The sequence below is a fragment of the Nansenia antarctica genome (assembly GCF_963989245.1).
Source record: "Nansenia antarctica genome assembly, chromosome: 11".
Taxonomy (NCBI): domain Eukaryota; kingdom Metazoa; phylum Chordata; class Actinopteri; order Argentiniformes; family Microstomatidae; genus Nansenia; species Nansenia antarctica.
In genome coordinates this window covers 6,552,097-6,578,883 of record NC_137681.1, presented here as the reverse complement: position 1 = coordinate 6,578,883, position 26,787 = coordinate 6,552,097, and the positions used below count along the sequence as shown (strand labels likewise).

Genomic DNA, 26,787 nt, shown 5'->3' with positions numbered 1-26,787 from the left:
TTTCTTGGGGGGGCGGGGGGTTCCGTTGGGGGGGCGGTCGTTAACCCCATCTTCAAATCCTCGAAAGCTTTCTGATGGTCTGACGTCCAATCGGCAGGTGTCAACCGTCTATACTGAGCAGGGCGTTTTGTTTGTGGGCTCCCCTTGCGCTTCTGCTTCTGACCGGCCAGTAGGTCAAAGAGAGGCCCCGCCAGTGTGGAGTAGTTGGGAATAAAGTGCTGGTAATAGTTCACCATTCCCAGAAAAGATCTGACACGAGACTGAGACACACTGCCAGGGCTGTTGCAGAGGCCCTGCGGGAGACGGTTGTACTCGTACAAGCCCAATGGGTGTTGTGAACGCAGAGTACTTGCGGTCTTCTTCATGCTACATGCTTCATGTGCTGAAGAATGTGTTCCCACCCAGGGCAGCCAGACAGTCAGCTTGGTGTGGCGGGGATGGGCATCCTTCAGTGTCCATTTGTTGAGCCATCTGAAGTCTGTGCACACACGCAAGTCACCATTCGTCTTCCACACCAGGACTGAATATGGGCTGTTCAGGCGTCACATCTGTGCCTTGCCCATCCCTCTTCAGCTGAGGTTGGTGTACGCTGTTCTGTGCTTCTCCTTCCTGCACTCCCCTTCCCCCGTCTGGCAGGGCGTCTACGGGTGGATGCGGGGGGGGGGAGAATTGAGCTGAGGCTATCGGCTCCTCCTCTACCTCAGTGACGCCTGGGTCGCCAGATGGCCCTTGTGTCTTCCTTGGCCTCTGGACTTGTGGCTCCCAATCTGAGTCAGAGTCTCCTGATAACTCTCTAAAAATGTCAGAGGATGACTCCTCTGCTGACCATAAGAGACCTGCTTCTGACAGACGCTGCGGAGTACAAATGCAGTTGGGGACAACAATTAGAACATCTCATTCAGGTACAAGTGAAACTGATGGAGAGAGAAGAGATTTCTGTACGTCACCGAGTTTGATTGTTTTATATTTAATAAATGCTTTAAAAGTACTTTTTATCTCAAGCGAATTGTTTTTGGCGCGTCATACAACATCAACCCAAACCCTGCTCGCGTCTCTCAGCGACTTTGGATTTTTTTTTTTGGGGCTCGATCTAGTCGCTACAATGTGAATTCAGAGTGATCAGAGTGATTTAACTACACTGTTACGTGGTATGCAGTGTACTGTAGCTCACACAGCTCAGTCCTCTGTTTGATCCGCTTGGAGAAACAATACGTGGCCTGGAGTTCCCATTAAATGATGTATTGTCCCCTCAGGTTGTTGTTTCCTGAAGGTTCTGAGGCTACGAACGGGGAGATTGGGAAGTGGGTGGGATGGTTTGGCAGTGGGGCTCCTCTTTTGTGTATTCAGGGCCATGTTGTTTCTCTCACCCTACACAATGGGGGCCAGTAATCTCTAAGGGTTTTTTACCTTCAAACAGGGAAATCTTAACTAAAATGCTCCACAAAAGATCACAGAATAGAACGAATTACGCTAACAAGTAGACACTGTTTATACATACTGTATGTACAGAGACTATATGTACAGGTACAAGGTGATGTGTATCAATCACATTAACCATTATAGAATTCCTATACTAAGAAAGAGAGAGAGAAAAATAGTGATCGTCACAATTTGAAAGGAGACAAGGCATTCCCTGAAGGCTTAATTTTTTTAATAGTGATCTTCACGAACGCATCCGCTTCCACGTACAACGTCAACTCACACACAACACCTGTTAAACAGCATAGTGAATTCCACCAAGGACGGGACAATGACCGGACGTTGTTTAAAATAGAGACCCTCCCCTGCTGCAGTCACACCAGCATAAACACAACAAGACACATTACATAATTCATTAAAACCTCTGACGACAATTTGTCTTCACTGAACAAAAAGTAATACAAGCTCACGTTTTTGGAATACACTGGATTGTTGAGAAGGGTTTCCCTTGTATGTGTCCGTGTATGACAGATATGGTTCATCACTGCCCCAATCACACACAACAACCAATATGAACCAGACATGTATATATAAGCTGCGCTCAAACCGGCTCTTGATAGTTTCTTGCTATTGCCTTTTAATTCAAAGGTGATCTTTAGGGTATTCATCCACATTTAGGCCTACCTGCTATTTTGGATCAAGGGGGTCTATGTTTTTCTTAAAATATAACAGGTAAAAGGGTAGGCACTATAAGCTGTTTGCTTCAGCCTAAACCTTTCTGGTCATTTTCTGTTTTATGTTCTACTTCGTTTAATGCCGTACTGATATGTACTTTTCTATGACTGAAATAAACTTCTACTACTACTTATCCATTTTAAGAGTAGAAAGGATGTGTGGATTCGGCAGTATCATGAACAAGAACAGTATATCCTCACACTGAATTGGGGACCAATTGATATGGGGTTTAAAGGGACACTTCACCATTTCAACAACCTGATATTCATTATTTCAAGCATCATACCCGTGTCTACATATGTGAAAAAGAGATTAGCTACGTACCGTAGACAAATAGATATGAGAAAAGGTCCTAAGGAAGTCATACACGTGGTTCTTATTGGTTGTTTATCATGGGGGGTAAAACAAAGAAGACATTTCAATCTGCTAGACCTTTCGGACACTTCTTTTCGGTACATATTCTCCATTTCAATGTCGTAATATCCTTAACAGGAAGCATCTGATTTCCTTCTTTCCAGTAGCTACAACATTCTGCACAAAACAATACATATATGGTGAGAGCCACTCAGCACAGAGGTATCATCTGAGAACGTTCCATTAGTCACATTGGGGGGATGACATGATAGGACACATAATCAAACTCTTTGAATGACACAATCTAGCTGCTCCATCATCATCAACAACCTATAATCTGTCTCTCCGTCACACGTCAATGACTAAATCATGATCGTAATTATCACAGTAGGACTATTCCTGTGCATTATAAATATATATTTAAACGCTTTAAGTTATATTTCTGTTTACAAATACAATGGTCGAGGGGTCTTATGTTCCCTAAAATGAAACACCTGAAACACACACAGTCACCTTTTACAGCATCACTGGATGGGGGGGGCTGTTACTCAGCAAAAACACTTCACAATATGTTTGCCAAGAGGGTTGGAGCATAGAGGCTTACGGTACGGCTCACAACAACACTTCACAACATGGCTCCTAGGAGGGGGGGGGGGGGGGGGGCAGGGGCAGGGGTGCAGTTGGGGTCCATGCACAGAGATTTATGAGGTTCACAAATATAGACGTGAGCTGATTTTACTCGTCGAATCTTCCCTCTAGAATGCTCTCGAACGAGAACGGGAAGAACTTGAAGCCTTGCCCCGTGTAGAACTTATTCTGGAACTCCACCCTGAGAGGAGAGAAGAGAGGAAAGCATATTATGTATCAGTGAGATTTTAGAGAAAAAAAAAGGCATATTGAATTGATTTAATTGATGCTTATTCCACCATTTCCTGAACACGAGTCGAAAGCCTCAAATAGACGTCCGTGTCTTTAAGTGGAATGTGCGGGGGGAAATCCAAGTGGAACTCTTTGACTTCCATATTTAGGAATCCCCCATTACCCTAATTTGAAGCTTTTTTTTTTACAAGCAACATGTTCCACAGTAACAAGGCCAGATGTCTTTTTAACTCTTGGAACCAACACACGCACGCACAAACCCGCACATGCACACATACACACTCACACACACACACAGTACGAAAGACGAAGATATTGTATAGAAACGTATTGAAAAAAGGAGGATAAAAGGCTTCTTTGTAAAACTAGACCCCTTTTGGTCTTGCCAGTCTCGCTCTCCCTCTCAGCGTGTCTTATACGGCTCGACTTGTCCTTCGACACTTTGACTGTGCTTTGAGTTTCCATAAACTGTACCAATGCAATAACATTGATCAGTTGGTCATCACTGCATAATCACCCTAGGTATTAAAGCAGATTGATTAGTATTGAGGCCATAGCAGCTGTGTCCGTAGTACCCCTTCTTGCCAGCAGGGGGGGGAAGTGAGGAGGTGGAGTCGATATTGTTTTGAAGACTCCGGCTGTATCTAATTCCATAAAGTGTTTCTCTCCCCTCTGCTCATGTTTTTACATTTACATTTTTGGCATTTAGCAGACGCCTTATTCCGAAGCGACTTACAATCGATACATTTGACTAAGGAAGTGAATCATCACTTCACTAGTTCTAGCAGGAAGAGTAATCTAGCTCAGGCCCAGGGCCATTTGCAGTCTCCGCGATATAAGGAAAAAACAAAAACAAAAATACATATTTTTTTCTAGACACTGGTACAGTGTACATATTGTACTGTGTTGTCTCGTCTTTCAGGGGTGTAGATGTGTGGGAATGTGAAGCTCCCCCACCTTTCTGTACTGAAAACAGATTCCACCATACTCTGTTGTATGTTGTATGGCTTGTATGTCATCTAGGTAGGAGACGCTTTTATTAAAAGCGACTTACAATTAGAGATGGCAGGGTCATTCTCCCTGGAGTAATTTAGTGCTAAGTGCCTTACTCAAGTGGTGGCAAACTAGTGGTGATGTTCCCAGGTGGGATTTGAACTCATGACCTTCCGACCCCCAGCCCAACTCGCTACCCCTAGACCCCTACTGCCCCCCACTGTTGACCACCCTTCCACATGGACTCAATTCTCCACACCCATATCACATCTAACCTCCCTTCACGATTACCCTTCACTATTAACAGAATGATGTGGAACTCGATGTTTACACTTTCAGACGAATAGCTGTGTTGATGAGGGCTGAGTTGAGGAACACCAGAGAAACAGGGCCACTCACACAGTCATTCTCTCAGGTCTCTGATTTATTAGAAAACAAAGAGTGGATTCCCTGATCCCCACCCCCCTCCTGCCTCTGACAGACCCCATCCCCACCCCTGTCCTGTCTCCCCACCCCTCTCCTGTCTCTCCTGCCCCCCCCGCCCCTCTCCTGCCTCCCCACCCCTCTCAGCTGACAGATGAACGAGGGAGGTACTGGGAGCACCGAGGAATGTCCCACCGTCACTGCAAATATTTTGCCACAGAGTTGAGAAGGCAACGTTTAAACAGGAGAGAGAGAGGCACTGGAAAAAGCAAGGTATTTCCTCTCATCGACACCATCAGCCCCAGGGTAGAGAGGACCCTGCAGACTGACGCACGCTGCAGTTGATTTACTCTGGGGTGTGTGTGTGTGTGTGTGTGTGTTTCCAAGGGCGACTTGTCAGCATGTGCGTGTGAACGTCGGAGCTAAGGTCATGAGTTAAATGACCAGCGTAGGTCCCCTTGCACGTTATTCCGACCACAATTTCTGTGTTGAGAAAGAAAGGTTGAGTTCTGACTGACCAATTCAGGTATATGACTTCATGATTTCAATAGTAAGCATATCAAAGTGCTGTATTCTGTTGAGGTCCACTGAATATGAATCCATTGCTTCAAAATATTTTAGAAGAAACACTACACATTCGGGGTGCGAATTGCAAGGTAACTCACGTATCGATAACCGTACGATATTTTGCCCCCCGTACCGATAGTATCGTGGTACATTGATTCTGCGATAATCGATACATTGTAAGACAATTCATAAACGATACAACTGGTATTTCATAACGTGGTTCCAGTGTTAGCAGCATCCGGCAGAAACCTTCGGGTTTCCACAACACTGTACAGGCGACGGTCCTTGCAAATAACCCCAGCGATAGACTTGGTAATAGTCGTAACCCTCGGGGCGTTAAAGGGAAGCCTTGTTTTGAAATATAATCCTTCCAGACTTTAGATGTCATATTTGTTAGTACACATTGAGCACATTCAGTCAGCAATCACCTCTCTATGAGGTGGTCCATCCCCCATGAGGCCATTCTAGTTAATCTTGACAAGAAAAGATGATGTTTCAGAGAGAGAGAGAGAGAGAGGTACAGTACGGTACAGTACAGCACAAGTCAAACACAGACACACTGCATACGGCTGGAGGAGTAGACATAACACATTAGTCTCATGCTTCTGTCCAACAAAAACACACACACACACACACACACACACCACACATACACACACACACACACACACACACACACACACACACACACACACACACAGTCACTCTCTCCTTAGTTCATTCCAGACATAATGATGTAGGCCAGGTCCTTAGTGTTTAATAGCAGGTACCAGACAAGAAGGATTTAAGAAAATAAACCTGGGTCTTTACTAAACATGCCAAAGACCTGTACCAAAGACTAGAATGCTAGCAGATGATTTTTTTTTTCAGGAGATATCCCCTAGCTGTCTTTTTCGGTTACATTGTGCAGAGTTGTTTTTCTGTATGACCTCTCTGGAACACTCAGGGAGTAGGAGCGTGACTTGAAACCGTACAGAGACAACCCTGGATAGTAAGATGGACTGTGGCCGCTCTGAACTCGATCATCTGTCAACTCAGTGACCACCCTGTTAAGGCACTGGTCTGCCTCTGGTGTGGGTCCTAACCAATCACATTCCGTACATCACTTCACCTCAACTACCGAGCTTTTCAACGCTCTTGAATGTGTTTACACCAACGTGTGCGAAACACACCCACCAGAGATCAGGAGTACAGTCGGTACCAGGTACTGACGTGAACAGAAGGTGTCTGGGGTGACCCAGAGATATACTGTACTGGGTTTGGTCCAGCGGTCCAACACGTTCACGGAACCGAAGTGGTTAGTCTGTCACAGTCTTCTGACATGTAGATAACCCGGAGGCAGTGTAAATGGTAAATGGACTGCACTTATATAGCGCCTTTATCCAAAGTGCTTTACAACGGCCTCTCATTCACCCATTCACACACACATTCACAGACCAATGGCGGCAAGCTACCATTCAAGGCGCCGGCCCGCTCACTGGGAGCAATTCGGGGTTCAGTGTCTTGCCCAAGGACACTTCACCATGTGGCCAGCCGGGGCTCGAACCGCCGCCGATCTGCCAACCTTGCGATCATTAGACGGCAGCTCTACCTCCCGCGGCACAGCCGCCCCTGTGTAACACAGTTGTACTGTGACTCGTACACCTTTCTTATTCTTTGTTATCTCATTGGAGCTCCTGCTTTTTCGCGGACATTGCGGAATCCCTGGGAGAGAGCATCTTCTCTCGTATTGGTTTTGTGTGTATGTGCATGTACTGTACATGTGTATGAGTATGTATGAAAGTCCCATTATTTTATTCTATTTATTCATATCGTTCTTGCTCCTGTTTTATATTTTATATGAAAGTCCCATTATTTTTATCCTATTGCTCTGATCAAATTGTATTTTGTTTATTTTTTGTTGTCGATCTGGTGTTGTTTTATTGTGTAATTGTGCTGTTTGTTTTAACTGTTGAAACTTGATGTTTTTAAGCTGCTGTCTTGGCCAGGCTTCCCTTGAAAAAGAGATCATTGTATCTCAATGGGACCGACCCTGGTTAAATAAAGGCAAAAAAAATAAAATAAAATGTGAGTCTCACCAGTGCAGACGGAGCGCGTGCAGGAAGGCAGACAGGCCCTCCATGATGAGCAGGATACACACGGTGAGCATGGCGAAGGCGGAGAAGATGATCGTCAGGCCGAAGAACCCGGCTCCGCTCCGGGAGGACAAACCGAGGTGCATCACCATGGTCCACAGCACCTCCGACAGCTCTGTGGAGAGATCAAATCAAATCAAATCAAATGTTATTTGTATAGCGCATTTCTTACAAGATGCAACTCAATGCGCTTCACATACTGACAGAGCCGCAAGCAGGCAAAAGTAAAAAAAAAACTGTACACTATGTAGCCAGGAAAATTCCCTTGCAGCCCTCTACACATAGAGCGACTACTAACCAGTTTGCCTACCAGCACCCAGCGGGGAGCCCCCGCCGCCCCACACACCCAGCTGTGTTGGAGAGATCAGAGCAAGGTCAGGGGAGAGAATGATAAAGGGGGAATAGGGAAAGACATAAGGAGATGGAGAGATCAGAGCAAGGTTCAGGGGAGAGAATGAGAAAGGGGGATAGGGAAAGACATAAAGAGATGAGGGGGAGAGAGGGAGAGAGTGAGATCATGGTAATTCCTGTGAGCCACAGTGACCGCTCGCAGGGTCGAGCTGACAGTGATGTCACATTAGAAAGTGGGGTTCCCCTCTCCACACGACATCAGCACATGTTGGTGTTTTGGCTAGGGGCTTGAACCTTGCAAACTTGGGAATTTCTAATTAAATGGACCACAACAGGCATGAGTTATCAGGCTACATCTCCATGTGGATTCTCAACTGTAGTTTTCTTTGTCCGTTTCTTTTGTATTACATTGCGGATACGGATGTTTGTTATTGATTTATTTTGTGTTGTTTCAATATTAAGAATTGGAAAATGATCAGTACTGTGGATACTGTAATGTATGTGTTAATTAATGGATTATATAATTTAAGTATTATTGTTCTCACTTGGAAGTGACGGATAGGGGTAGGACATGATAAGCTTAGGCTTCATCCTACTCCCCTTTCGAACAGTGATACTTTTTCATTATTAGTTATTCTTTTATTTTTAAATCATGTTCAAAAGAAAGATTCATTCATTCATGACATGTACGCATAAAGTGTATGTGTTCTTCTGCGTATGGGTTGTTGTTTCCTCTCCACTCTGCCAGGTTCGGGGCCGAGGGGCTACGCTTTTACCACCCCGAGACCTGGTTGAGGGGCTCACCCGGGCTATATTTCTGGACGCCCCTCCAGAAGTGTATGTGTTAACGTTGATGTGTAGGTAACATAGACACGGCTGTTCTAGTGTCAACTGTCACTTAGAACCAACTGTCACTTTCAAATTAACCTCAAGATTCCTGTATATACCCTGGTTTGTAGACTTACGTGCGTGAGCCAGGCTGAGCGCCCAGAGGCGGAGGTAGGAGGCCGTGTTGGAGATGCAGCCCAGGCAGTACTCTATGGTGTGGATGGCCTGGTGGACCGCCACATCCCCAAAGTCAAACTGCAGAGGAAAGCAAGACAGCATGAGGAATACTGCACTTTATAGTTGTAAATATCGACTATGATTTTGTCTTGTGGTTATGTGTGTACCGTACATTGTCCATTGTGATAGTCATGTGTAATGCGTGTATGTTTGATGTATTTGACACTGCTGAATTGAGCTTTTTACATCTGTACCGACAACAAATTCCACCGACCTTGGTTGTGTGGTCATTAAACGACTCATTCATTTATTCATTCATTCATTCATTCATTCATACGAGCAATAGTGACAGCCGTTTAAAAATACTATGGTCCCCAGTTAGAAATCCTGTAACACCACCCTAAGGCACTGAAACGCAATGATGCTATCTTCCAAAACTGATTTTGTTACTATCCAGGAACTGACATTTAATTTAACTTTAATTTAACTTTAGAGATAAATGTAAGTATCAGCTACGGCAAGAAATAACATTTGAGTCCAATACTAATCACCAAACGATACTCATTTAAAATTCGAACTTGAGAAACGTGGCCAATCACAATAATCCACAGGCGGTGGAGCGTGTCGTTAGCGTAGGAAATTACTAGTGATGGAAATCACATAACAGCCTTCTATTCTCCCTTCTGACCCTGTGTTGACCTCAGCGACAATCAGTCAAAACAAAAGACATTTGGGTTTTTTCTAAAAAGGTCACAACATGAGCCATGTTCCTTTACTGAGAGGCATTTCTCCCGGCGAGCCACCCCGTATATGCCGTTCTGCTGTAGAGTGAAAAACACAATCAATCGCTCTACCTCATGCTTGTTCAGTTTAGCTTGGCATAGGCCACGCTTCCTCTTTCCATCCTTCTCTTTTGTCCTTCTATCCACGCACAGTTCACGGAAAAGCTGGCTGTAACACTCATTGTTCCCCAACGAAGGGCTTCCTACGTGGTTTTGCTAATGAAAACAAAACTACACGACCTACATGTTGTAAATGGCAAGTGTGACGAGTTGAGAGGCTCTTATTAATGCTTTCCTTTCATCCAATTACTGATATCAACACCCAAACATTCCAGCATTGCCAAATCATGCTATTCTGAAACCTTGACATACTTAGGGATAGATAGGGGTTGGTGAAAAGGTGTGGCAAGGTAGGGAACAATTAGTTGATAAATCAGAGAGACTACTGTATTATGTTTCAGTGAATGTATAGTTATTGTTTCAGTTAATTAAACCGAATTGACTCAAAACCGGTTTCAATTAACTGAGATGTTGGCTCAGTACACTGGGTTGTGAGGTAACTGAGCCAAGTCAGTGGTTAAAGAAACTTTGAATGACCTCTTGGTAAGAATACTCACACACACACACACACGTATACACACACACACACGCATACACACACACACACACACGCATACACACACACACACACACACACATACACACACACACACACACACACACACACACACACACACACTCAAATCATGCTGGGATCCCTCTCTCTCTCTTACCGGTTCTTCCTCTGCATGCTTGAAAGTAACAAGAGGTCAGGGGTTAGTGTTAGGATTCAGAAAGCAATGCGTTAGTCATTAGTTGTGACAACCGTGATGGGTGAAAAACTGGTGCTTGGAAATTTACAACACAGGTTTCTTTTGATGGAATATCACATTCCATTGTACTTAACAGTAGCTAACAGCGAATTCAGTGAGCGCGCGGACCTTTTTATGAGAAAAGATCAAGACACTCTTATCGGACTCTGTAACTCTGCTGTTACCTTGAGCAAAGGACTATAAAAACAAAACCCTTGTTTTGAAGATTGATTATGTTGTATGACGTGAAGAACCCCAGCCCTCTAACATTTTCCAAAATTCCTTTCCCTGCTGTAAGGACTCACTGGCACTGGTTCTCAGGCAAAAACACCTCACTGTTTACGTTTCTGAACCCACTGTGAAATGGAAAATCCATCTCTTATCTCTTCCCCTGGCTCCCTCCCGCCCTCCCACCGACCCTTGTTTGTACCCACACCCTCTTCACTAAGAGTAACATGCGCACAGAAACAGAACGCTGCCTGATAGTGTTCAATAATGAATGGAGGTGCACAGTGTGGGGGTATATGAATGGGTTATAGTTATAATCGCAATCAGATCAGGTTATAACAGGTCACCAGGCTGTGGAATGCTCTCCCTGACCACCTAAGGGCACCACAGTCTGTGGATGCTTTTAAACGAGGCCTTAAAACCCACCTTTTTAATAGAGCCTTTTTTTAGCCTTTTAATTGAATGTTGTTGTTTTTTTGCTTTATCTTACTGTGTTGTAGCACTCTGAGATTTTATATGTAAAGTGCTTTTATAAATAAAATTTATTATTATTATTATTATAATAACAGCTTGTTGCTTGTGTATAAGGAATGTATGAAGGGAAAGGAATGTGTAAGTCTGCACAATGGACTCTAATACAGTTTGCAGATTTGCCACTTTACTGTAGTTCTATGCTCTCAAACTAGTTAGCGTTAACATCCACAACTCGTCATTTCCATAATGTGCTACAAACAATATGAGGTCTTTACATTTGACAGCAGATAACATGAAACAGGACGATAATGGGATGAGGTATTTTCTAATGAAAAAAATGAGATGTTTTAAGATTTAAAAAGTTAAAGTGAAATGGTATGCATTGAAAGGTATTTTAATGAGTGAAGGATGCGACCTTTTCTGGACGTGAAAAGACATCCAATATTCACACTCGATCACAGGCTGAGAAAATGGAGGAGGGATGATCTTTCTAGCTGAAACACTGGACATTTCAGAGCCAAAGAAATGGCTAAAAGATCCCAAGACTTAATTAATGTAACTTTAGGGCCCTGCAGGAAATGTTTGGGGTTGGGTGGGGGGGTGGGCAGAAATGTGTAAAAAAAAAAAATGAAAATCAACATGTTTAATCATATTGTATTGTGTAACTTTCCCAACTTATCCCAAGACAATCCCGACATTTTCCTCCATTAACGCCTGGCTCACCTCGTCTCCGTCCTCAGAGTGCTGGGAGAGCTGGTCGTGATCGATGATGCCAGCCTCGTCCTCCGTGGGCCCGTTTCCCACCCGCACCCCTCCGAATTTCTGCGTGCCCTGTTGGGTGAGTCCGGAGCATGATGAGGACACTCCTGTTTGCTCTAAAGATTGCTCTAGATTCTCAGCAGGGCTTTCTTCCCTCTTCTGTGACTAAATACAAAAGCCACAAGAGCTGTGTCTGGCTTAAAGCACGCCTTGGGTTCTGTGGTTTTGTTTGGCATTTAGTGGGCACCCAACAAGAAAAAACTAAACATTTTTAAGGGGTTTTAGAAACTAAATACTTGTTTGGGTGCCCTAATTTATGCCAAACCAAAACGAACCCTGAGTAAAAATCACAAAATAAATCTATTGTTTTGCATGCAATTTAATAGTATGTGTTTTTTGTTTTATCGAAATATGGCAAAGTAAATATTGTATTTTTTTTTAAATTTTTTTTTTACTTCACAGCGTTTCCAAGGCATGCTTTAAGCATCATTTCATGGCAACACAACAAAGCACAACAGTACAGAATATAATACACAAATAAAATAATGACATCATATACGTAAAAAAGAAGGAAAAGGACGGTTATTAAAAAAAGGGTAAAAGAGGTTATTAAAAAAAAAGTTATTGGCGTAATAAAAGCTTGGGCTGGATCAGATGAACATACCAGGTGTTTTTTCCAAAGGTGCTGACGCCGAAGCACCATTGTTTTCACAATCAGCATACAGGGAACACATGCAAGGGCTATCAGCACCAACAAAATCTGGATCCCCATCTACAGATTCAAACAGAAAGAGGTTAACAACAACACATAGCAACTGTGCCACGAATGCTAACTCAGCTAACTCAGCTAACTCAGTCTCCAGACCCTGGCAGGTAAGAAGGAGGGAACAGGGAGCGCAGAGGGGGGAGGGGGGGAGGGACATCACACCTGACCCGAGTACAGGGGCTTGTTGGTCGGGTCGCTGTAGTTGAAGAGGCACATGTTGATGAAAGCGATGAGGAGGCTGGGTGCGTCTTTGGAGGTGAAGGCGTCGTACGCTGCCCACTTGTAGAAGACCAGGAGGATCAGGTAGCCGAACAGGCTGGACATGAAGACAATCTCCGGGATGAAGCCCAAGAAGATGTTCAGGGGTTTCTTGAAGTACCTGGAATATAACGGAAAATACAACGGAAATGCTATGATAAGTGTAGAGCATAATACTGTATTAAACATTAGATTGTGTAGTAGTGAGTATCTACTCCATTATTAAGTAGTTGATTGGTGTTGGTGTTTGATCGAGTATCAACCTATGGCTGAGGGGTACCTACAGGTGGTTAAACAGACTGAGAGACACCCCAAACAGCATGTGGATCACCCCCAGGATCACCGACATCTTCATCTTGAAGGAGTTGAGGAAGGTCAGCTTGTTGGTGGCGATATTCCAGATCTACACGGATACAGAAGAAGGAACCAAAGAGTAGTACGTTAGGAGGGCTCAGATCAAGACATCTCATGAGGTCACTGTGTGTAGTTTTAATCAGCAGTACTACTCGGGTTAGTACCAGTAAGTATGCACAACTTACCGGGTCAATACCCAGTGGATAAGGTCCGTTAAAGACCCCCGGAACCGCTGGGTCCAACTGCAACACTTTGTTTGAGTCGAGGGTTTCGAATCTAGGCAGAGTGTAGAACCTTCCTTAGGCCATGTACAGTGGTATTCTGTGTTCCTAAACCATTTTGTTGAGTGTTGTGTAGTTTATTTCTACTTAAACACACACACACATGCATAGATTGTATATGATATGGGCCTGTATATATGCTGTGGGGGAGTGCTGTGGAATGGCTCCTGTGGTCTGACCAGCCCCCTGACTTAAGGCCATAGTGACATCACAGGTGACCGCCCTCTTGACCATCTAGGTAAGGTGATAGGCTATGGCCTGTGACTGTATTTGCATAATGTGATAAATAACCATGAGACCCAAGGGGCGGTCTCTTTTCCACCCCAGCCAGAGGAGGGCAGACATCAGGCTCCAGCTACTGGTGTATGTATGTATGTATGTATGTATGTATGTTTTGTACTTTGATTAAATCGTCTTAAACTCAATAACTGTTCTTTGATTCATAACCAATAAGATAAATACACAACAGTTGCTAACGTGAATTGCCACATTACTACAGTTGGTGGATTGAATGATTGAGAGCCATACAAATACAATGTATTTGAAAGTAATGCTGTTCAGCGAAAGCGAACAATCACATTGATGGCTCAGTTGAATACATGTTAGAGACACAGTACATACATGGTTGGAGCTACGTATAGCCTGTATTGAGGAATGGATTACTTAAATTTTTACATTTACATTTTGGCATTTAGCAGACGCCTTATTCCAAAGCGACTTACAATCAATACATTTGACTAAGGGAGTCAATCATCAATTCACCAGTTCTAGCAAGAGGCGTAATCTAGCTCAGGCCCAGGGGCCACTGGCAGTCGTCGTCGTTTTTGTTTGTTTGCTGGAGAGACAGTACAAGGGGGACACTGAAGTGACAGTACAAGGGGGGTAGTAGAGTCTTAGGAGGCATAGTACAGGGGAAAAGCAGGTGTCTCGGGAGACGTAGTGCTGGGGGGTGGTAATGTCTCAGGAGGAGCAGTTAAGGTGTAATCTTGAAGAGATGGGTCTGGAGACTGAGATGGGATTACTTACGTCCAGTTCCCTCCTTTGGGCCCGAACATAGGTCTGACGCTCCAGCTGGAGCCAAACATGTTGAGGGATTTGGAGAAGCAGTCGTTGTAGATGATCCCAGTGTAGACAGAGAAGATCCCCATTAACAATATAATGTAGCGTCCAGCAAACACCATGTTGAACATCTACAGGGCGAGGGGAAAACAGAAAACATATGAGAATAACTGTATTATTCACGTTAAAGTAGCTAATCTGGGATCGGAAAACGTCCATTTTTGGACTTTTAAAATGATCGGAAATGTGATTTGTAAACAAATACCATATAGCTTGATCTCATTGGATGGTCAGTTAATGCATCCATAGCTTTGTCTAGGAGATTCAGAGTGCTTACATTTCTCCAGTCACGTTCCTCAGCTGTTTACCAAAAAAGTGGCGGGGGAGACCGTTTTGTTATGTTTGAATCCCAGACTGCCTCTTTAAACAGGAACTAGCGAGAAAGGAAGTGGGACGTGCTCAATGCAAAAACCCTGGTAAACACTGACCTGTAGATTTCAAACTGCTGCACACCTCCCTACCACCACTATCATATCCTATCTGGGACACTCTACAGAACAGTGCTAGGGGGGTGTCATTATCATCTGCCCTTACATTAAAAGAAACAACTGCTTGTTAGCAACCCTCACTATAGTATTTTTATTTATTCGTTTATTTAAAAGGGACAATGGACAGTCATTGACTCTCCCTGAATTAGCTGGGCAGCTAAATGACATCAGCAGTCCCTGGGCAGGTAAATCCACAAGGGAAATATGGCCTCAGATGTTAGTAGTAGTAGTTGTCTATGGTAGAACGGCCAGCCAGGTCAGTTGGGAATCATGCATGTCGGCTCTTTCTCACCCGACAGAGGATGTTCTAGTCTGCATCTGTCATATGAACATACAGTGTATGTAATCAAGTCACACTCGTTTTATAAAGGGTTTGTTGCTATGGAACGTACAGCATAAACTGCAACTTTCCCAAAAATGTAGTATTGTGGGAAAGTAGTTTACCAAGGACAAGTCCACAAGGTCATCCTGACCCTGATGGAAGACCATACCTCGTTGTCACCCTGACCCTTATGGGTCATCCTGACCCTGATGGAAGACCATACCTTGTTGTCATCCTGACCCTGATGGAAGACCATAGCTCGTTGTCATCCTGACCCTGATGGAAGACCATACCTCGTTGTCATCCTGACCCTTATGGAAGACCATACCTCGTTGTCATCCTGACCCTTATGGAAGACCATACCTCGTTGTCATCCTGACCCTGATGGAAGACCATACCTCGTTGTCATCCTGACCCTGATGGAAGACCATACCTCGTTGTCACTCTTCTGGGAGAGGATGCGGCTCTCTCTGATGACCAGGTACAGGGCAGCGCAGGTCATCAGCACGCCATGGCCCATGTCACCAAACATGACGGCAAACAGGAAGGGGAAGGTGATGATGGTGTATGGAGCTGCAGGCAGGGGGGAACACATGGTGAGATACAGAGAAACACAAAGTACAACACAACAACATGTGGAAGAAGGACAACGAGAGAGAGAGAGAGAGAGAGAGAGAGAGAGAGAGAGAGAGAGAGAGAGAGAGAGAGAGAGAATATAATACATTAAAAGAGATACAAGTGTCAAATGAGAACAATAAAACCAAAGCTTGGTATCCAGCTTTATTTGGGCCGGCGGTGGTTGGCGATGGTTATGTTGCCCGCATATATATAAATATACAGTATATATAAATAAATAAAAAAGAGGTCTACCGGAAAAAGCCTGAAAGCAATATCGTCATGTCTATGACTCAGTGACGAACACTGTACTTACTGTATATGGCTACTTTTATAGGTGCTGTGCACAACGCTATTAATGAGATTGGGACTAAATCATAGGAATGACTTATAATAATAACAATAATAATAATAATAATATATTAGACTTATATAGTGCTTTTCGAGTAGTAATAATAAAAAGAAACAAAAAAAGAAATAAAAGAAAGTATAGGGGCCTAATTAAGGTAGTGCTGGGGACACATGGGAAGGGGAGGGAGAGAGGGTTAACTGGTGAAAGCAAGCTTGAAGAGGTGGGTTTTGAGGGCCTGTTTAAATGTTGGCAGGGTGTTGGCCTGTCTGATGTGGTTGGGGAGGGCGTTCCAGAGGGACGGGGCTGTGGCTAAAAAGGCCCCATCAACCCCAGGTCCGGAGCTTGGTCCTGGACTTGACTGAATCGACTATGCCACCATGGGCTTAAACACCATGTCACCGTGCTCAGTGACAGCATATGAAGTGTGGTCTCTCCGTTTGTCTTTAGTGGTGTTTGGCCTTGTAAATCACCTGGGTTAATCTCCCGGTAGTTTCCGATCCCGTAGGCGTCCACGATGTTCTGGAATCCGGAGGTGAATTTATTAGTCTTGTTGAAGGTGGGCGGAGTCTGTTTGGTCTGCATCCTGTTGAGAATGGAGGGCACCGTCGAGCCACTCCTTTCCTGGAAAAACAGACCAGTGGTTCTTAATGAGAAGCCTTCAAGTATGTTTACCTGACAAGTCACGGCTCACGTCAGCAAGAGCCTACAGTCAATACACATTTTTTATTTTCTTTCTAGTAGTTATTTATTCATATTTTTTAAGAAAATGTACATGAACCCTTTATACCACTGCATTCACTTTGCTTTATGCCTGAAGAAGGTCTATGACCGAAAGCTCGCAATAAACGAACAGTTTTGCACAGTGTTTGAGTGTGCGGATGCTGTTATTTTGCACTCTAAAGAAAATGTACATAAAACAGGTGCTAACAGCTATCCATATAAAGTCTCAATGCCACTTCAGTACAGTTCAATTAATCCGCACACCGACACAGGGTCCCCTACTGTAGCCTATGTTGTAGGCGAGGAAGGACCTGGCAGGTTGCAAACGGACAGATAACTGAGGCAGGATATTATTAAAATGAATGAGTAATGACAATAAGAGAAGAAACTGACAGCAGGTCAGTTTGGCTGCCCCCCATGACTGGGCACTGAGTGGCTTTATTGTGTTTGGCAACATCCTAACATGACTTCAAAGTGTGGCCTATTCCTGTTATTTCAAAGAGCAGTTAATAGGATTGTGGTGACAAAAGTATTGCTACAAATCCTCCCATTGTATGTGTAATTCAGCATGAAACACCAAACAACAAGTTCAGTAAAAAAAAAAAAAAATGTAAGCGCTTGGATGGATGGAACGGGCTGACTCACCGTTCCTCTACGCAGGGCGAACTGGATGGAGTCCAGGTCGGAGACGGGGCACCACACCTCAGCGATCAGACACTTCTGGGTGACGTCGATGTTGCAGAGGTTGAGGGTGTGGTAGATGGCCTTCATCTTCCTCACCTTGATGAACCACACCCGCATGGTCTTGGCTGCGGCCTGCAGGACCCTCTGCCTGTGGTCCTCCGTCTGGTTCAGCACCTGCAGGAGACAACGGGTGGGGTGTGAGTGAGTTCCAGATAGCTCATTGGCTTAAAGTACGATAAATTGTAGCCTGGGGTGGTCCAGTGGTCAAGCACCGTGGTCTACAGTGCACACATATGCCCATGTCGGCATGGGTTCGAATCCGGCCCATGCCCTGCTGACATGCCCTCTCTCCCTTACGTTCCTGTCTGTCTTCACTATATCTGTCCAATACATTTTAAAATATGAGTGGGACTGCCCACCAAAACTATGATGACTCACCATGGTGAGCTGTGAGTTCAAGTCCCTCTTGAGTCACCGTGCTGTGTGGTAAGAATATTAGCACAAATGACCCCAACATTATGTAATCTCTGAGCATGATCAATACACTAGATGGCAAAAGGGAGTCATAGCAAGAGTTAGTCTTCCTATTCTGCTGACGACACCCAGGCCTCGACATGTGCAACATACAGTGCAGTACTTACAGTACTTACACTGAGTTTGACAATTAACATGCTGCTGAATAAATCTCTCATCAGAAATGCCGGAGAATGGTAATTCCACTGGGGGGGGCTTAGAGGAGGACAGATGTACAGTAGCATTCCTTTCAGGCAGAACCAAGGTTTTTTCCAGGCTTAATAAGGGCAGCAAGCTTCTAGGGGGGACGCAGAACAAGCATTGTCTTGACTACTGCAGGACCTGGACAGATCAGGGCAGAGATATCGCTCTTACACACACCCACCCACACTGAGAAGCTTTTCGCTGTGTGAGTTCGAACCACACCCCGTCAACAATATTCAAGGAAATAGCTACATGAGTGCACACATTCTCCTCGTGCTTTCGGGCAAAAAAAATGTAGGGTTGACATTGAATATATCGCTGATTAGCACGCAACACTGTTACGGACCAAACACAAAGGCCTGTTTCAGGCTCTGAGAACTGAACCTGGGTATCAGAGTGGTAGTGTGGCTATGAGCAAACATTAGTGTAAGGTTACTATGAGAGCTGTGTAAGGCCTGGCTTTTCAAAATAATGAAAATGATTGCTTATTCCAAGGAGGTTTGTCATGTGTACATTTACATTTAAGTCATTTAGCACTTTTAACCAAAGCAACCTATTTTATTTTATTTATTGTTTATTTGGCAGGGACAATGTACATCAAAGAATGCACCAGAATTAGCCAAGATAAGGCTAGTTTTCATCCCTAGTAGTCCCTGCAATAAGTACATTTGTCTAAGTAAGTGAATCAACTACATAACAGTCATCGTAAATAAAACCTTTGACAAAACCTAAGGTGACATAAACAAATATATATATTAACTCCCATCTGAACTTCAGAAGGAATACTCTCCATAGACATGTTCCAGATCTAGACCCTGGTCATTGTAATTATGCAGTCAGCTGATGACTTTGGTGATACAAATGGACTGCACTTATATAGCGCCTTTATCCAAAGCGCTTTACAACGGCCTCTCATTCACCCATTCACACATACATTCACACACCAACGGCATGAAGCTACCATGCAAGGCGCCGGCCCACTCGCTGTGAGCAATTTGGGGTTCAGTGTCTTGCCCAAGGACACTTCGACATGTGGCCAGCCGGGGCTCGAACCGCCGATCTGCCAACCTTGCGATCATTAGACGGCAGGTCTATCTCCTGCGCCACAGCCGCCCACAAGTGATGCACTTTACATGTCTGTGAAGCGTTCCTTACCATTTGGAGGTCGTCGATCCGGGTGTTGACCCCCGCCGCCATCTCCTTCCTCTCCTGGGGGGTCTCGGGGCAGGGATACAGAGAGGCGCGGAACCTACAACACAAACAGTCTACATATAGAGTCATGTTTCTCACATGCAATCCTGAAATCTCTTACATGTGCTTGTATGTTTGGCTCCTACTGCTGGCGGTCCTACTGTTGAAGCTACGTGCTCCTTCACTCTTACATGTACCCGTTAGGGATAAGTGACCAGAAGGTGAATCATTCATACCTACATAGGATATGCAAAATTCGAACAAAGGCTTAATGGACCTATTGCTAAGCCACGTCCCAAAATAGACATTGTCCAATCATATCACAGCAAAAGTCACTACAGGCAGAAAACAACAACAAACAACTTGTTAATATCTGATGGTGAAAAGCTTCTAGACTAAATATTATTGTCATCTTTAAAAAACATGTCATTACTTGCTGTGGTAAATCAGAAATCAGAAATTTGCCAACTCCCGCCATTGTAAGTCATTGAATGTCATTCAGTCACGGTCGGTCAGTCAGTCACTGTCAGTGAAGCGTTGTTTGTTTGTCCGAGTTTTCAACGGGGGCGTGGCTTAGCGATAGGTCCATTGTCCATAAATGTTTTTTTAACTGACATTACGCTGCGTGAACATTTACTGCTTAACCTACAAGGGCAACGTACCCCTCACAGATCTTCTTCACTCTGTTCTTCAGTTGGTCTCCTTGGAAGAAGATGATGAAGACAGACTTGTGGACTTGGTCTCCCTGTAAGAGACAATAAACATTGTTAACAACTGAACAATGATTGTCTGGGGGCATGAAATGATGCACAGCCTTGAGCAGTAAGTTAGAACTATCTCATTGTAACACAAAACACAAACAAACTGTTTCTCTGGAAATAGATGATATTGTATAACAATTCAACTTGATTAAACACATTTGACATTATACGTGTGCAATTTTGACTATCTACTCTAGAACTCTGCTCTGATTGGTCCAAATGACACTTGCCAAACTCGATTCCCCCAGTCTCTCATACCGCTCCTGTGGCCAACAATTATTGGCTAAAAAACTCCCAATGTATTATGGCCCTTGGAGGTCAAGCTGGTGTCACTGACCTATATACTATGCCTCCTAAGACTTCTACTGCCCCCCCTGTACTGTCTCTGCAGTGTCTATTAATAAAAAATAAAAAATAAAAAATAAATCTTTCTTTCTTTCTTCTTCTATCACGACGACTGCCAATGGCCCCTGGCCTGAGCTAGATCACTCTTCCTGCTAGAACTGGTGGATTGATGATTCACTTGCTTAGTCTAATGTATCGATTATAAGTCGCTTTGGAATAAGGCGTCTGCTAAATACATTTCGTTGTTTGGTACCTGTACTGTAGCAATGAGAAATAAAGTCCATTCCATTCCATTCCATTCCATAAATGCCAAAAATGTAAATGTAAATGTAACTGACCGTGGTGGGGTCCTCAAGCGGGTCCTCGATTTCCGCCTGACGTAAAAAGACGTTTCCACGACACACCCTCCACAGCATCCTCTCAAAGGTAGGGAGCCTCTCCCGGCTGATCACCCCGGCAACAAACCTGCACAGCCAATGACAGTTTAATGCTTATTAGTGTTTTTGCCATTCAATTTGATTGATACATGACAACAGTTGAAATAAAGTTGGTGACATTTTTACTAAAATATTGCCAACAGTATTGACTTTCACATTTCCCTAAATGGTTCATTGTTCCTAATGGAATATTGAGTATCATCCTGCTAAATAGGAAATTGTGACGAGTAGGAATAATTCAATGGCTTTATTGAGACAAAAGGTCCTAGGGCCGGCCCTGGAGATAGACGACCCAGTTGGTTTATGGGACCTATAGGCCTTGAGGTCATGGAGAGTGTTAGCATCACTGCCAAATATCGATCATTGTCTTGCACAATGATCACTGAGCGAGATCTATATTGACTGCGTCCAAGGTTTTTCAGATCGGCTTATTTTCAATTCGTCTGCCTATGCCTACTGCATTTCGTTGACTGGTACTTGAACTCTGCAATGACAAAGTTGAATCTAATCTAATCTAATCTAATCTATGCCTGCCTGTGGGGCAAAACAACTCCCAAATAGGAACATAGCGTGTGACGGGAGGACCTGTTGCATTCCAAGAACAGCTCAAGTACCCCTTGGGGCCCTCTCTCCAGTGATGATCTGATCTGCAGGTTCAAACCTAGCTAGCGATGGGACTCTAACTCATAGAGTGTGTTAGACATCCCCATACAGTACATAGATGAACGTTACATAACATTACATCAAGGCTAGGTTATGACGGGATGTGTAGCAACAATATGAAGTTTGTCTGACAGTTTAAGCCCTTGCAGGTGGGCATTGCCTACAGTATCTAGGGATATACTCTCTCCACCTGGATGCCTTCACTCACATTGGTGACAGCAGCTCGTGACGTTAGAATTCTAAGGTTCTATCTCCATTTTTGTCAAAATTGAGTTTTTTACATAATCTGATCCATTAGGTGTTTATTAATGCCTGTGTGGTGTTATTTTTAAAATGTTGACACTTTTGAGTTAGTAATTCATAAAACACAAAGGTTCCAAAAACGTTGACGCTCAATATCTCTGGACTACCCTAAACGGAGACAGAACCCTATAATTCTGAGCTCACGAGCTGGTGAAACTGGGAACACGTCGCACACACAGTTTTTTGTGTGTTTTTTTTTCTCCGTTATATTAATTATTGTTGCTTTATCTTGTTTTGCACATATTTGAAATAAACATATCAATCAATCAATTCATCAATTTGTAATTCCTGGCTAACACAAAGATTGCACCTAGTGGGGCAGTAAAGTGATTGAATTGACCAAATATATCTATATCTATCAATCTATCTGTCTGTCCGTCTGTCCGTCTGTTGACATCTTGTGTTGTTAGTATGCTGAAGCTCACCCCAGTCTGAGGGGAGCCCCCCGGCCCCCCTCGTTGCCCTCCATCAAGGCTGACGACTCCTCCAGCAGGTTGGGGTCCTCCATCTGTTGAGGATGAAGATGATGAAGATGAAGATGATGATGATGATGATGATGATGATGATGCCCATACAATTGTAAAATTGAGGTTAGATCCACACATACCTTGGCTGTAGCTGACTCACCAAGAGTTTAGTTCTCTTACTTAGATACTTGATCAGAATATTTTGTTTTGTGTGAATAATAATAAGGCCCTATTTATTTAGAAAACATGTCTGTATGCAATAACCAATTCACTCCGACTGCAATCACACTAGTACGGCTTATACTATGTCTACTTTAAACGTGTGAAAAGTAACTGTAGCGCTGTAATAATCCACATTCAATCTTGATGAAAGAGGGGTGGAAAGAGGCTAGTCATTATAAAATGATGAGTGGGAAGATGGCCTGTGGGGAAGGAGGCACCTGACCTCATCAAAGAACTGCTGGGTGCGGCGCAGGATGTGCTTCAGCTCCGTCAACTCCAGGAAGTTCTTCTTCAGGGCTTCCTGGTTGGTGTTGATCTCCTTCAGCTCATTCTCCAGCTTCTCAAATGTGGCCTGTCAATCAAGGAGAAGGGAAAAAACAATAAGGTAAATGGACTGCACTTACTGTATATAGCGCCTTTTTTGGCTGCTCCAAAGCGCTTTACAACGGCCTCTCATTCACCCATTCACACACACACATTCACATTCACACACCAATGGCTGCAAGCTGCTGGCCCGCTCACTGGGAGCAATTTTGGGGTTCAGTGTCTTGCCCAAGGACACTTCGACATGTGGCCAGCCGAGGCTCAAACCGCCGATCTGCCAACCTTGTGATTATTAGGCGGCGACTCTACCTCCTGCACCACAGCCACCCCAGGTTTCTGAATTGTCTTGGACATTGCTAGAGGGTGTACTGCAACAACAAGATATTCATGACCTGCAGACCAGTCATTGCTGGTTTAGAGCAGTTTTTTATGTCAGGCAAAACATTCAAATCAATCTTCCTGTAAGCAAATCATTCCTGCCTTCCACCATTACTACAGCTCTGCCTGACAAGTTACTGTACTTGAAGTTATCACTGATCTTATACAACTAAATGGGTGAAACACATGGTTCCATTACAATTCTTTCACCGGCCCAATCACAATCACATTAGATCAGTGACTATTTTGAGGTATAGGATAGAAAGATGCAATTTTAAGTATTCAAACAGAGGTTTTGAGCTAAGGAATCCCTGGTGACGTTTACTATTTCTCTATATCAAACAGAAATGGATACCTCCAAGTCAATCATGTCCCTGGGGAAGGGGACCTCTGGGTTTTCTCCTGTGTCCACTGTTGGGATGCTGGCTTTCTTGATCTCCTTCTCCACAAACCCTGAAAGGAAAAATACAGCTAGGTTACTGGCTCATCCAGGTACAGGTCTTGGCATGGAAGTATCAGTGATACATACAGTATGTGACAGCAACTGGTGAAAGGTGGTGGGAACAAGTCGGCAACCGGCCAAATGTTCAGACTTTTATTCAGAAAAATCGAAATAAATGTCAACGTTGTTGAAAGCCAATGACACACTCGCTAGTCAAGCTAAAACAATGTAATGCAATGCAATACATTTCGTCTGGTTGCCGACTTGTTCCCACTTTCACCAGCTGCTGTCATATACTTAAATCATGCTGAATGTACCATTGTGAGATTTCCGATGAAATATACATCACAATGTGCAGCATTATTGTACATGTGAGATTTGTACTGCAAGTTACATTGGACCACAGAATTATATTTGGCAGGATTTAAGATCATTTTATCAATACGGTTACACTTACACAATAAGGATACAATAATAAACAATAATTAACGGCATAGTAAACATGACATAATGGATTCGCAAAGCCTTGTGTAGCACTCTATATGCTTAAAACAAATGGATTATAACTGTAGTTATTTATGTTGATAAAGGGGTGGATTGTCAAGTTGTCAATGGTGAAGGGGCATCGTTACTGTCTGGCTTTAATCACACTCAGACTGGATCCGTCACTTACGGAGCTTCCTGTCCATCTCCTCACATCTCCTCACTTCATTCACAAACTTCCTCTGGAAGACATTCACGTCTGGGTTTAGCTAAAAATGGAGAAAAGAACAGTCCGTGACGTTAGAATTATAAGGTTCTATCTACATTTTTGGTCAAAATGTTGTTTTTTACATAATCGGATCCATTGTTTATGCCTGTGTGGTGTTATTTTTAAAATGTTGACATTTTTAAGTTAGTAATTCATAAAATACAAAGGTTCTCAACATCTCACAAAACATAATAGAATGTAAAAACTTTGACGCTCAATATCTCTAAACTACCCTAAACGGAGATAGAACCTTATAATTCTAAGCTCACGAGTTATTGCAGTGTAATGTAACCAACAAACCAACACATGCCAAAAAACAGGGGTGATTACGACCAAAAGAGAACGAGAGGTTAACAGCCGTGCCTCTTTTACCTACTAAAAGAGCCGCCTCGGGGGTCTCGGGGGACTTTTTTTTACAATGCGAAGCTGCTATTTACACACGACGACCACTAGTTGGCCGCTTGTAAATTGGCTTGCTTCCTACACAGAAAAACTGCAAAATAGCTCCATACTAGCTTATCCTGATGTGATTATGAAAATGTAAGTATACTGGGGTGGTAGAACGCACATATCTAGGAAAAGTCATGAAAGGAGGGTCGAGTGCAAAGATATAACATTTGTTTTTACTCACAGGCTTAATCATGGCTGATTAAGTGTTAACAGTAGTGTTGTATTCAATAACGTTCGGACTACGACGTTTCTGTTAACACTCTATTGTAGGCTCACACATGGCTCTCACAACCTGTAGTCTCTCAGGGTAACAACAACACTAACTGTGTGTGTGTCTTAAAGGTACAGTCAACATCAACTGATGTGATGCATATGTTACGGTACATGTGGGAATACGGTACATGTGGGAAAACTAGGGTTAGGGTTAGGTGCTACGTCGACTTGGTAGGCTACATGCTGGCATGTCTAACCCCAACCCCAACCCTAATCCTACCCCTACCCCTACCCCTACCCCTAACCCTAACCCTAACCCTAGTTTTCCCACATGTACCGTATTCCCACATGTACCGTAACACATACATAACAAGTAGGCCTATACATACATCTCTGAACTGGACCATTCCCAGTTCTCCCAGCTCGCTGACACAGCAGTAGGCCGCCTCTGACTGGAGGAACAGCTGGGCCAGGGTCATCTCCTCACTTCTGAAAAGTTCCCCCATGGTGACCACGTCTCTCACGCGCACGCTACGCTCAGAAGAACACCTCGATCACCTGTTTGGGTCAGAATCAGATAGAATAATTCAGATTCAAATTCAGACAACTTTATTGATCCCACTGGACTGGGGGCAATTCATTTGTAGCTTTACTCCTCATTCAGACACAAACAACATACAACAGTACAATGTCATGTCAAGCACACTTCAGTAAACAGACCACTAGGTCATTAAAGAATCAAATAAATCACAAAAATAAAAAAACTACTTGACGAAGAACAGTGCATGGTAAGTCTACTTGAAGTGATCACCATCTGAGTTAAGTAGTCTGGTAGCTAATAATGTGATGTTCTAAAAAAGCAAGGACGGTTTCTGCACAGTAAATTGAAAGACATCAATGAGAAACTGTATCAATACACAGGACTCCTGCAGTAAGCCTCAATTAGATGTACAAATCTATTATTGTACATAATCAGGTTATAGGCCTATATCTGCAGTAGGCCTACACGTGGTCAGTTAACTGCAGTTGATTCACATGAAAACTAGACACGTTTATTTCAATGGCCTACTAACTAGACACACTTATGAAGTAAAATCAGTTGTATTCAATACTTTCTAAGTATAGAACATACTGGGGCTGTCACATTTCAATTCAATTCAATTCAGTAAAAAAATGATCCCAGAGGAGGGAATTATAAATACATAGTAT

General features: G+C 43.6%; 1 protein-coding gene across 19 annotated transcripts; it reads right to left on the bottom strand.

Moving 5' to 3' along the window:
• Positions 1-3,243: 3,243 nt before the first annotated feature.
• Positions 3,244-26,084, bottom strand: atp6v0a1b (ATPase H+ transporting V0 subunit a1b; the record flags this gene model as incomplete). 19 transcript variants are annotated; one of them, XM_080542154.1, is made up of 21 exons in its annotated part: positions 3,244-3,337; positions 7,449-7,620; positions 8,822-8,939; positions 10,417-10,434; positions 11,920-12,120; positions 12,620-12,727; positions 12,884-13,100; positions 13,264-13,382; positions 13,519-13,609; positions 14,641-14,804; positions 15,977-16,116; positions 16,981-17,131; positions 17,876-18,088; positions 19,787-19,880; positions 20,485-20,567; positions 21,267-21,393; positions 22,757-22,839; positions 23,244-23,372; positions 24,078-24,175; positions 24,838-24,916; positions 25,968-26,084. In XM_080542154.1, 21 exons carry the CDS (start codon positions 26,082-26,084, stop codon positions 3,244-3,246), a joined length of 2,616 nt encoding a protein of 871 aa, XP_080398280.1. The 19 variants fall into 19 exon arrangements, with proteins under 19 accessions (XP_080398280.1, XP_080398284.1, XP_080398281.1 ...); XM_080542158.1 differs by having other exon boundaries at positions 11,920-12,027; XM_080542155.1 differs by lacking the exon at positions 10,417-10,434 and having other exon boundaries at positions 11,893-12,027; positions 22,757-22,855; positions 23,239-23,372.
• Positions 26,085-26,787: the final 703 nt, after the last annotated feature.